General features: G+C 38.1%; 1 protein-coding gene across 2 annotated transcripts in view; it reads left to right on the top strand.

The window, feature by feature from the left end:
* UTP20 (UTP20 small subunit processome component) overlaps nt 1-12,685 on the top strand; it is a 116,845-nt gene that overhangs the window by 25,280 nt on the left and 78,880 nt on the right. For both annotated transcript variants that reach the window (XM_037846286.1, XM_037846285.1), the window contains exons 12-15: nt 4,818-4,996; nt 8,855-9,010; nt 9,153-9,241; nt 11,570-11,675. In XM_037846286.1, coding sequence (XP_037702214.1) covers nt 4,818-4,996; nt 8,855-9,010; nt 9,153-9,241; nt 11,570-11,675 — 530 coding nt within the window. The remainder of the gene's footprint in view (nt 1-4,817; nt 4,997-8,854; nt 9,011-9,152; nt 9,242-11,569; nt 11,676-12,685) is intronic.

Below are 12,685 nucleotides of genomic sequence, written 5' to 3'. Positions count from 1 at the left end.
CAGAATCCTCTCTTTGTCTTTGACATTGGACAATCTGACCAGTAAGTGTCTTGGAGTAGGTCTATTGGGATCTATTCTATTTGGGGTACGTTGTACTTCTTGAATCTCTAATTTTCTGTCTTTTATAAGAGTTGGGAAATTTTCAGTGAATATATCTTCTATTACTCTTTCTGCCCCTTTTCCCTTCTCTTCTCCTTCTGGGATACCCATAACACGTATATTCGTGCGTTTCATGTTGTCACTCAGCTCCCTAAGACCCTGCTCATATTTTTCCATTTTTTTCACCAGCTGTTCTTTTGTGTGTATGAATTCGAATGACCTGTCTTCCAGTTCACTGATCCTTTCTTCTGCCTGTTCAAATCTACTGTTGTGTCCCTCCATTGTGTTTCTCATCTCCTCCATTGTGGCCTTCATTCCCATGAGTTCTGCCATTTGTTTTTTTAAATTTATGAATTCTTCTTTATGGTCAGCCAGTGTCTTCTTTATATCCTTCAGCTCTTTTGCTATATCTTCCTTCATTTCATCAAATTTATTTAGCATTAGTTGCCTCCACTCCTGTGTCTCAGCTGAGCTATTAGTTTGTTCCTTTGGCTGGTCCATGTTTTCGTGTTTCCTGGTATGGCTTGTTATCTTAAGTTGTCTAGGCATCTGATTCTCTTGATTAGTTTATTTTGGAGCTTGTTTTCTGTCTTTTACCTAGTGGTTTTCTTGTTGGTTGGCTTTGTTCTCTGGCCTCTGTTATTCAGTTCAACTTATTCTAGACCTCTAACTTAGGTTCTATTTAGTTGATCAGAATTTTTCCCCTCTTGTTTTTTCTGTTTCTTGCTCTGCCTCTATGTAACCTTTTTGTGAGTGGGTCTCCTCGGATATGGTCGACCCTAGTCAGATTTTCCCAGTCTAGTGAGGCCCAGGTCTCATTGGGAGGGTATGGAGTTTTCCTGAGAATGAGACCCTCCTATGAGGCCTTTAGAATTGGTGCTTTTCCTCTCCTGTCCAGCAGGTGGCGCTGGCCAGCCCGCAGCTCCCCCACCAGTGTAAGGAGGTATGGAGCCTTTAGTTCTCCTGGTGACTCTGAGCCTGTCAGGGGCGTGGCTGACTGAAGCTGGAATCTGAATTCCAGTCCCTGAGGTCTGAATTCCCAGAAGGAGGACTGCCAGTTGAGCTGGGCCTCCCTCCACTCTCCCAATCTGCAGACCTCCAGTTGTCTCTCAGGGGCACTATTCCCTTCTCCTCTCTCCTCTTTGGGGCCTCTCAAGGTAGATTCCTTGGTCAGCCTGAGTTACCAATTAAAGATGGGGCTGGAGGCCTTCAGTAGTGAATACGGAATTCAAAGACACTGTGGGTACTCTGTCTCCCCTCAAGCCCAGCCTAGTCCCTCAACCTGGGCTTTCCGATAGAAAATAACCACATATATTACTTTTAGATTAAAAAAAAAAAAAAAAAGTAGAAAAGAAATCAAGAAAAAGAAAAAAGGAAAAAAAAAGAGTCTCTTTTAAACGTCTTTTCCCAGCCTGGAAGTTTTGTCAGTGTCAGTATAGAGCATTTAAAGATACGCTTTGGGCTATTGTCTGATAATTACTCTCCAACCGCTTCAGTTCCACCCCTGCCAGGGGCTATTGAAATGCAAAGAGATAAGGGATCAGTGAGAAGCCAGAAGGGACAAAATGTAAGGGAAAAAAAAAATGGCTTTTTTGGAGTCTGGAAATGGGTGCCCGCTTTTACGTGCCCCCACTTCTTGGAGCCCAGCCCTTCTTTAGCACCCCAGCTCCCAAAGTTAGTTAATTAATTTGTTAATTCTGCAGTTGAGGCTGGGTTGAGCCTCCCTTCTTGCCCTCAGCAGATTGCTGTTTTTTGGTTCTTTTTTCCCCCCCTTTCAGGAAGCCGGCAGCAAGACAGTCTGTGAGGTCTGGGTGGGGAGGGGCGCCAGACCCCTGGTCCGGGGAACTTACAATGTTCGCTGCGATCTCAGCTTTTCCTCCAATTCCAAACTTGAGTCCAATGTGTGACTGGTTACTGGAGACCCCGAAAACGCTGTTTCATATAGTTCTTGGGTAACTGCCAGCTGCTCTTCTCTGAGGAAAGGCTGATGGCATCTGGAGTCACATGGGAAAGCACATGGCTGGCTCTGCTGAAACTTCTCTCCTGGGTTTAGCTTCTTGTCTCAGTGGCTTTCTCCAAACTGTCTCTGGGCTTTTGTCTCAGCTCCTGTCTTAGCTTGTTTTTTAATAATCATTTAGGAAGTTGCAGAACTATGTGGTATAATGGAAAAAACAGTTTAAAGAACTTTTATTTGAATTTGGAGCATAGAATATAATTTCTTAAGGCGTTTGCACTGGAGAAAGATTGTAGGTTTATTTCCTTGCTACAAAATAGAGACCTGATGGAATGAGATGGAAATCTTTCTCATCAAAGCCTGAGATGATTTAATCTTTCTCCCGTCTCCGCTGCCACATCAGACGTTTGCCATTCCTTTTACCTAGTAACCCTACACTGTACTTCATGGAATTCTCTGTATCTGTTTTTTCGTTTTTCCCTTTAGACGTTAGTAATGTATATTCTCATTAATCTCAAAGAAACCTTCTCTGTATGTATGTCCAAGATCCTGTTCCTCCTGCCCAGTAAGGGTTCTTTGTTTTGTTCTATTTTTCTTAGCAACTGCATCTTTTCCTTCTCCCTTTGGTCTTTTCTTATTCTTATTTTCACCAAAGTAGTATATGCACATAGTTTAAAAAGTCAAATGGGACTAAAAGGTAGTCATTGGATTTCCACTTTACGTTGCTCACCAGGAATAAGTGCATCTAGTGAATTTTAGCTGCTGTATTTACTTTATATTTTTAATTCATCTAAATGTGCAACATTCTTTTAATGTGTTAATTTTAGTTATTCCTTATCTGTAGACTTCTTCCAATGTTAGGTGGATTTTGGCTCTTTTACAACCCCTTTCCTCCCCCTCATATTCCCAATAGAGTTATATAGCAAATCTTGATTGAATCCATATTCACCATATATTTAATCCATATAAACAAGGAGCATTTTATGATTTCATTTTCTTTTTTGTATACCCTTTCATGTTTCTCAGAGTTTATAATTGCCTCATCCTTAAAAAATTGGAATTTTTTTTTTAAATGTCTGGTCTGGTATTTTCTAACGGCTGTAAAATGCCTTCCGCATGGCAAACCGTCAGAATTTTTTAATGCAATTTATTGAGATATATTCACATGCCATTCAGTCATCCAAAGTGTGTTGTCAGTTGTTCACAGTATCATCACATAGTTGTGCACAATCAATTTTTGAATATTTTCATTACTCCAAGAAATAAAAATAAAAATAAGAATAAAAATAAAAGTAAAAAAGAACACTCAAAACATCCCACACTCCTCTCCCTCATTATTCATTTACTTTTTGTCCCCATTTTTCTACTCATCTGTCCATACACTTGATAAAGGGAGTATGAGCCACAAGGTTTTCACAGTCACATGATCATACTGTATAACCTATATAGTTATACCATCATCTTCAGCGATCAAGGCTACTGGATTGCAGTTCAACAGTTTCAGGCATTTCTTTCTATCTATTCTAATACACTAAAAACTAAAAGGGATATTTATGTAATGCATAAGGATAACCTCTAGAATGACCTCTCGACTCCATTTGAAATCTCAGACACTGAAACTTTATTTTGTTTCATTTTCATTTCTCTTCCCCCTTTTGGTTCAGAAGTCTTTCTCATTCCTGTGATGCTGGGACCAGGCTCATCCCCAGGAGTCCGGTCTCATGTTGCCAGGGAGATTTATACCCCTGGGAGTCATGTCCCACATAGGACGGAAGGCAGCAAGTCCACCAGCCGAGTTGGCTGAGAGAGATAGGCCACATGTGACCAAAAAAAAGAGGTTCTCTGGGGGTGACTCTTAGGCACAGTTTTAAGTAGGCTTAGCCTCTCCTTTGCAGTAAAAAGCTTCATAAGGACAAGCCCCAAGATCGAGGGCTCGGCCTTCCAAATCAGTGGTCCTTAATGCTTGTGTGAATATCAGGAATTCCCTAGGTGGGGAAGTTTAATATTTCCACATTTTACCCAGTCCCTCAAGGGGGCTTTGCAAATACTTTTTATTCTCTGCCCAAATTACTCTGGGATATATTGGGGCTTCATGCTAACCCATACAAACCAACCAGATCTCACTCCCTGTTCAAGGTTCCATGTAATTATGGTGTTTGAATAAACTGACCATACAAGTTAAATTATATAGTATGCTACAGAAAATATAAATTTTGCACCAAATAAACACCCCTTCCTTTAGTCTCACTTAGACGTTGAAGTTTCAAAACACTAATTGTCAGAATTTAACAGCTCCTTTTCCCCCCCTTTTCTTTCCCCTCTTCTGGAGCAGTTTCCTTTCAATGGGTTGCTTTCTCAGCCTACTGCACAGATGTCATCATGGACCTTCCTTTTGCTTCCCATCTGTTTCCTGGATCCCATATCTTTCTCTGTATTTTATAGTTTACTGTCTAATTTTGATGGAACATATTCTCCAGAGGTTCCTGAGAAAGAGTGACTGTGGTTAAAAATTTTAGACATAGTACATCTGAAATGTCTTTATGATCTCTTCACAAAATTTTTGGAGTTTGGCTGAGTATGGAATTTTCAATTCTAAATCATTTTCTGTCAGAATTTTGAAAGCACTGCTAACCTAGCATGCATTGTTCCTATGCGGAGGTCTAATGTCATTTTTTTCCTCTTTAAAAATGTTAGAATCTTCTCTTTATTTGGTGATCTGAAATTTTTGTCTGTTAATAAGTGTGATTTCCTTTGTTATTTTTAGCTCTTTCTACCAAGCTTTCTCTTATATATTGAGAATTGCTTCTTGATTGATGATGCTGAAATTAAAGATGAAGCTCTGGCCATTTTGGCCAAACTCATTCTGAACAAAGCACCACCTCCCTCTGCTGGTTCAATGGCAATTGAAAAGTACCCTCTGGTTTTCTCACAATCAACAGTGGGGTAAGTTCTAAGTTTTTATTCCCTGTAATGATGGTAAGATTGCCCATTTAAATATAATGCATCAAGAATATATGAATGTATATATGCATGAAGATTTATATTTATTAATTGGAAAGATGTCCATGATATATTATGATGTGATAAAAGCAGGTTGTAGAATAGTACATGTAGCCTGATCCCATTTTGCCAAATTAAAGTAAATAAGCATAGGAAAAAGTATGAAAGGATTCACAAGCCAATTAACTTTGTTTTACTTCAGGAGTATGACAAGGGAAAGAAAGAGGTTACTGTTAGATTTTAAAAACTTCTTATTTTAAAATAATTGTAGATTCATATGTGGTTGGAGAAGCAGTACAGAGAGGTTCCATGTACCGTTTACCCAGTTTCCCCCAGTGGTAATATCTTGCCTAACTATACTGCAATATCACAACCAGAAAACTGACAGTAGTATAATCCATCAACTTTATTCACATTTCAACAGTTTTATGTGCACTCATTTGTTTGTCTACATGTATGTGTGACTGTATTGAGTTCTGTGTAGTTTTATCACATGTAGATTTGTGTAACCACCAAGTCAAGATACAGAACTACCTATCACCACAGGCTCCCTCGCACTACCTTTTGATAACCACCTTCATCCTTCCCCCTCCCCACCCATCCCTGATCTCTAGCAACCACTGGTCTGTTCTCCATTTTTATAATTTTGTCATTTCTAGAATATGATATAAGTGGAATCACACAGTGTGTAAACTTTTGAGATTGAGTTTTTTCACTTAGCATAATTTCCTTGAGATATATCCAAGTTTTTGTGTGTATCAGCAGTTCATTCCTTTTTATTGCTGGGTAGTATTTTATGGTATGAATGTACTGCAGTTTGTTTAATCATTCACTTGTTAGGTTGCTTCCAGTTTTGGGCTATTAACAATAAAGCTGCTATGAATATTCTTGTATATAGGTTTTTATTTCTGTGGGACAGATGCCCAAAAGTGGAATTGCTGGGTTGTATGGTAAGTGCATGTTTTAGTTTTACAAGAAACTGCCATTTTATATTCCCACCAGCAGTACATGAGCAATCCAATTTCTTTGCCTCCTCACCAGCATTTGGGATGATCAGCATTTGGGATTTATTTTTGCCATTCTGATAGGTATATAGTGAGATCTTATTTGTGGTTTTAATTTGCATTTCCCTAATAGCTAGTGATATTAATGTTAATGTGGTATTTGCCGTCTTCAGTGAAATGCATTTTCATATATTTGGCCTCTTTTCTAATTAGATTGTTTGTTTCCCTACTGTTGAGTTTTAAGAGTGCTTTGTATATTCTGTATACTAGTCCTTTTGTCAGTTATGTGGTTTGCAAATATTTTCTCCCCGTCTGTAACTTATCATTTTATTCTCTTATATTCTCTTAAGATTTTCACAGAGTAAAAGTTTTTAATTTTGATACAGGCCAATTTATTACTTTTTCCTTTTATGGATTGTACTTTGGGTATCAAGTCCAAGAACTCTGCCTATCCCTCAGTCCCAAAGATTTCCTTCTGTTTTTTTTCTTAAAAGTTTTATAGTTTTGTTTTACATTTAAGTCCATGATCCATTTTGAGTTATTTTTTGTAGGAGGCATGACATTTAGGTCAAGTTTTTTTGTTGTTATTTTTTTACCTCCATTGGCTGTCAAGTTGCTTCTGCACCATCTGTTGGAAAGGTTATCCTTTCTCCTTGTATTGCTTTTGCACCTTTGTCAAAAGGGTTTATTATTGTGGGTCTCTTTCTACAATCTCTGTTCCATTGATCTACATTTCTTTCCTCCTCTAATGCAGTACTGTCTTTATTACTGCAGCTATAAAATAAGTCTTGAAATTTGGTAGACTTATTCTTCCCACTTTATTCTTTTTCAAAATTGCTTTAGCTATTCCAGGTCCTTTGCCTTGTTATATAAATTTTAGAATAAGCTCGCCATAATCTATGTAATACCTTGATAGGATTTCAGTAGGAATATCATTAAACCTATAGACCAATTTGGGGAGAATTGCATCTCAATTGTTAACTGTTGTTTTTTTTTTAAATGTCAGGAGGATGATAAGAAGAAGAAAGAATTGACTATTAATTTTTAAATTATGTATCTTTGCATTGCTTAAATTGTCAAAAGGACCATGGATTACATTCTAAAGTGAAACAAAATGATACATACCTTTTAGTAGTTGAAAAGCAAGTTTATGTAAATATGCCAAAGGAGTCTGTATGTATTGTTTTTCATGTAATTCAGTGGTTATGCATGTAGAAATTATAGATGAGGAAATTTGTTCCCTTGTCATTCCTTTGCTTTTATGTTTAGCTTTCTTAGTTTTACTGAGTTAAACTTGTTGCTGCATTTGTGATTTGCTTTGGGGTAATTGAAGTAGAAGGCCACTGCTTGAGCATCTTCTGAGTACTAAGCATTGAAGCTTTAAAACATCTGCTGAGATGGATGCCATTGTCCACCCAGTCACACAGCAGAGTTAATTTTTGAGCCTGATAGCTTGAGGTAGAGGAATCTATTCTCTCCCCTCATCACTCTTCTGCTGACCTTAAATATAGCTTCTCTATCAAGGCGTGCTTGTTGGCTTTTTACAATTTACTGAGTTCTGATTCCTGAGGAATGGGTAATGAGTAACTCCTTTAGAATTATTCCCTCAGAACTTTTCTTTTGATTTTGCAACACCAAGCCAGTCTGCAACAGGCCAGTTGCTTAGAAGTGACCAAAACTGTGGGCTCTTTGCAATGGGATGTAACTGCTTTCTTGTTGGTTTCTGTGAGGTGAAGCCAGGGGCCTGGCAGCCTGGGTGTCAGACTTCACATTGTCGTCCAAGCCATGTCAAATCCTCTTTGGAATGTGGCAGGATAAGAATAAATAAAATAAATGGAAGCATATTAACAGTAGGACAAGTGTCACAACTTCTGTGTTTCTTTGAGAAAACATTCCTCTGCCACCCCCCACAGAGGTAAGGTCTGTGTGAAGATCACCTTTGTCTTGACCCCTCTGTAATCAACAATTGTTTGATTGTTCTTAGTAATATTCCATCCATCCATCTCACAGATCTGTTGTAAGAATAAAAAGAGATAATATATGTGAAAGGATTTTTCAGAGGATAAATTTATTCCTGACCATTTGGCAGATACTTATTGTATCAGGCACTCTTCTAGATGTTGGGTTTGCAACAATGAATAAGAGAAAGTTACCTTCTTCTGGAGATCTTACATTTTTTGGGAGCAGGGACATGGTGAGGCAGATAAACAACTAAACAAGATTATTTCAGATGATCCTAAAAAGAAAATAAAACAGGATGTTGAGAGGGAGAGTGAGTTGAGATGGTGGTGCACAGGGGAGGCTCTGCACTTCTGGAGGAGGACATTTGGACCACGACTCTAATGATGGGAAGGATACAACCATGCAAAGATGTGGGCAAAAGGCTTTCCAGACAGAAGGAAGAGTTAGCGCAAAGGTTCTGAGACAGGAGTGGTGAGCTCAGCATGTTTGAGGAACAGAAAGAAGGTCCATGTGGCCAAAGAGCATTGAGCAAAGGAGGAGATTGGAATGAGAGTAGGTGAGAAAGGTAGGTGAGGCCAGATTACGAAGGGTCTTACAAGTTGAGGTAAGGAGTGGATTTTATTGATGGAGATCATGGAAGATGGAAGCAGTGGAATGACAAATGTGGCAGTTAATGACTAACATTTGCTTAATTATTTATGTTCTGTCTACAACACCGCTCCCTTTCCCCAAATTCTCCACATAGAAAGGAACCAATTTTATTTCAAATTTCAGAGGGCAAGCACAATTCTGTTCTCTCCTATTTTAAGCATTTGTTTACCTTTTCATCTTTTAGATCCTGCATAAGGCAGAAGACGACTAGATCCAAGAGAGAAAAGGCACAGATTCCAGTACTGGAGCATCTCTTATCTATAATTCAGTTACCCCCAAATAAAGATACTACCTACCTTTCACATTCTTGGGCAGCCCTTGTAGTGTTACCTCATATTAGGTAAGAAAAGAAACTTGCTTTATTTTGAAAAAGATACTTAATGTTCTGACTGAAATATTTGTTAACCATTCTTTGCCATTAGATGAAAAGCCATTGGTTACTAGGTTGAACTTTTCCCTTTTTCTTCCCACTTCTTGAATAGACCACTTGAGAAAGAGAAGGTGATTCCGCTGGTCACATGCTTCATTGAATCACTCTTCATGACTGTTGACAAAGGGAGCTTTGGAAAAGGTCAGTTACAATCACCATTTGTTCTCTTCTCTTTTCTCACACACCCAGAGTCACTGTAAACACGTGGAATACCAGAGAATAGTAAAAGCATTGTTTTCTGGCATACCTCCTGTATGGAAAATCTGGAAAAAAAAAGGATGAGATGGAGGTTTGTGCCTGTTGTACCCCATAATGTGGTGACCGGCAGGGTGGCTTGAACATAAGCTGAATCTGAAGGTGAAATATCAAAAGGATGTTCATGGCATATAAGACCCTTTCTAGCTTTAGACTGTTTCTTGTTTCCCTTCTTCCTACACCCACCCTTGCACAAGAATGCACCCCATGCTCCAGGGATTTCCAGGTGCTAACCCTGAGCAAGACACATTCCCTTACAACCCTCCGGCTGCCCTTGCATTGTTTTCCTTCTGCCTGGAGTCCTTTCCAGGTCATTGTCACGTGGTAAACTCCTACTTACCTTTCAAAACTCAGCTCAAGCACAACTGCTCTAGGAAGGCCTTCAGGACTCTTCCAGGCAGAACTAGGCTACCCAAAGCTCCATTTCCTATGGTATGCTCTTAGGTCTCCCGCTCAGCCCTGAGAATAACAATTTAAATGTAGATAATTTTGTTTTATGCTAGCACGGTTGTTTTTTTTTCCCTAACTTGCGTATAGTCGACATTCATTCCTTTAATGTTAATGCTCTATGGTTGCTTAGTATGGGCAGAATGTTCAACTATGATGAACTTAAATGTTTGGAAATGAACAGAGGTGATGGTAGCGCGTTGTGAGAATAACTGACAGTGCTGAATGGTGTGTGAATGTGGTGGAGCTCAGAGTCACGTATGTCACGAGAAGGAAAGTTGGAGGTTGAAAAGATGGGAATGTATAAAACAGTAAACTTTGTGGTGGGCAATGTCTGAGATTAACTGTACAAATACTAGAAATCTCTTTCATGAACCAGAACAAATGTATGACACTACAACTAGAAGTTAATAATAGAGGGGTATATAGGGAAAAAATATATATACCTATTGCAATCTATATACTATAATTAGTAGAATTTCAATATTCTTTCATAAGCAGTAACAAATGTACTATGAGTTAACAATGGAGGGGGGTGGTTAGGGGTATGGGAGGATTTGAGTTTCCTTTTATTTTTTTATTTTTTGTCTTTTTTGTCTTTTTTGTCTGTTTCTTTTCTGGAGTAATGAAAATGTTCTAAAAATTGAACAAAAATTAATTGGGGTGATGGATGCACAACTGTATGATGGTACCGGGGGCAATTGATTGTACACTTTGGATAATTGTATGGTATGTGAACAATTACAGTAATAAGTAAATAAATAAATCACAGTAACAAATAAATAAATAAATAAACAAATTTAAGTGATCACCTTTTGGTATGTGACGATTACAATAATAAATACATAAATAAATAAATAAAATGTAAATGACCACCCTTTTGTTAGATCTGAACTCACACCATGTAACTGACTTTTTTTTTCTTATTAAAATTGTTGATTGAAAAAAAATTAACGCTTTAAGTTCTGTGTTAGACATTGGGTGGATATATTAGAGAATAAAATAGATTTGCCACATTTTAAGTGCTAGGTAGCCACATGTGGTTGTGGCTGCCATATTGGACGGCGTGAGTATAGAACATTTCCACCACTGCAGAAGGTTTTGTCGGATTGTGCTGATCTACAGTCTAGGGCAGGGGCTGGCAACCTTTTTCTGTGGGACCAGATAGAAAATTATTTTAGGCTTTGTGGATCACACTCAGTTTTTGTGATATATTCTTTGTTTTTTGTTTCTTTAACCAACATTTTAAAAATGTGAAACCATTCTTAGCTTACTGGCCATATAAAAACAGGCTGCCTGTCAGATTTGGCCTATGGACCATAGTTTGCCAGCCCCTGGTGTCAAGATTAAATGAGTGTTTTAATATCAGTAATTGAGTGGGTCATGGGTAAGAGCCATTGGATATGTGACATCATAAATTGGAGAAGTAAAACTGACATGAGATATACAAAGGTGATCTCTTGGTTTTTGAGAAGTCCAAGGCTTCTCTCCTTAAAAATTCTACTTTTGATAATGTCAGTGGGTAGAACCTTTTAGCTTTGTCTACCTCTGAATATATTTTTCTCTTACGAGAGATAAAGTATAAGACTATACACTTCTCTTTTTTGTTCCTTTCTGCTCTGACATTTGGCCAATAATTCCTTCGAAGACCTAAATTCACTTTAATTTCAGAACTTTTATAAGTAACAATTGTCAGATAAATGAGATTTTGATAGTTCCTGTGTCAAAGAAATAAGTAATGTGGTTCTCTTGTTTTTCTGCCTTTAGGAAACTTATTTGTTCTTTGTCAAGCTATAAATACTCTGCTAAGTTTGGAAGAGTCATCTGAACTTCTTCATTTGGTTCCTGTGGAACGTGTGAAGAATTTAGTATTGTAAGTAAAATCATATTTTCTGCTCACCTTAATAATGAGTAAAAAATAGAAGCTTCTATTCTTGTGAAATCTCAGATATAATAAAAATCCTTGCTTTGAAATGTTTTATACCTGAGTTGTATTCACATAGTAAAATTTAACATTGGTTTAGATACTCTAATTAAAATAAGTATATTAGTTTCATACAGTCTTTCAATACAGATTCATTTTTGTAAAGATTATTTTATTGTTGGTGTAAACTAGTGTTGTAGAATGTGAAGTATACGTAATGCTGATTTACTCTCAACCATAACATTTCATAGTGTTGACCTTCTGTGACTTCTTTAGTTGTTCCAACATGCACATTTTTCACTACACTGGCTTCCTATTCTGCCCCAACTTGACATGATCAGCATTTGAGAACAGTTCCCTGCAGTCCTTTTGCTACATACTAACCATCAATTAGCCTTCTTCATCACTCCTGCCCACCCAAACAGACTTGGCTCCTGCTCTAGCTGTCTTTCCCTGATTTCCACCTTTACTCTTTATGGCACTCATCACTGCCAAACTTCTCATTTAGTTATTAGTTTTTTATTTATTGGCTTCCACCCCCATTAGGATAGGAGCTTTGTCTTGTTTACTGCTGTATCCACCGTGCCTAGAAAAGTCACTGGCACGAGTGGGCACTCAATGAATATTTGTTGAATGAGGATGACCTAGCGAGGTTGAGCAACTTTCACTCCGTTACACTGCTGTTGAATGCTGCTGTTGCATTCAAACCTAGGTGCCTTGCCCCAGAGCCTGTGTGTTAAACCCCTCCTCCGTATTGCTTCCCGTGTTATCACAGTGCCTGGCACATGACAAACACTTAGCAAATTTTTTATCCTTTTGTGTGACTCATTTGCAACTGAATAGGCTGAAGAAGCAGCATTGAATTTGTAGTCTACATAGTGAATTTTAATCCCACCTCTTGGTCCAACTGGCTCTGTGTCTTTAAGCCAAAATCAGTCACTATTGCTAGGCCTCAGATT

The sequence above is a fragment of the Choloepus didactylus genome, chromosome 8 (assembly GCF_015220235.1).
Source record: "Choloepus didactylus isolate mChoDid1 chromosome 8, mChoDid1.pri, whole genome shotgun sequence".
NCBI lineage: Eukaryota > Metazoa > Chordata > Mammalia > Pilosa > Megalonychidae > Choloepus > Choloepus didactylus.
Note: the sequence above shows the minus strand (reverse complement) of the source record. Positions and strands in the feature narration are given on the sequence as shown.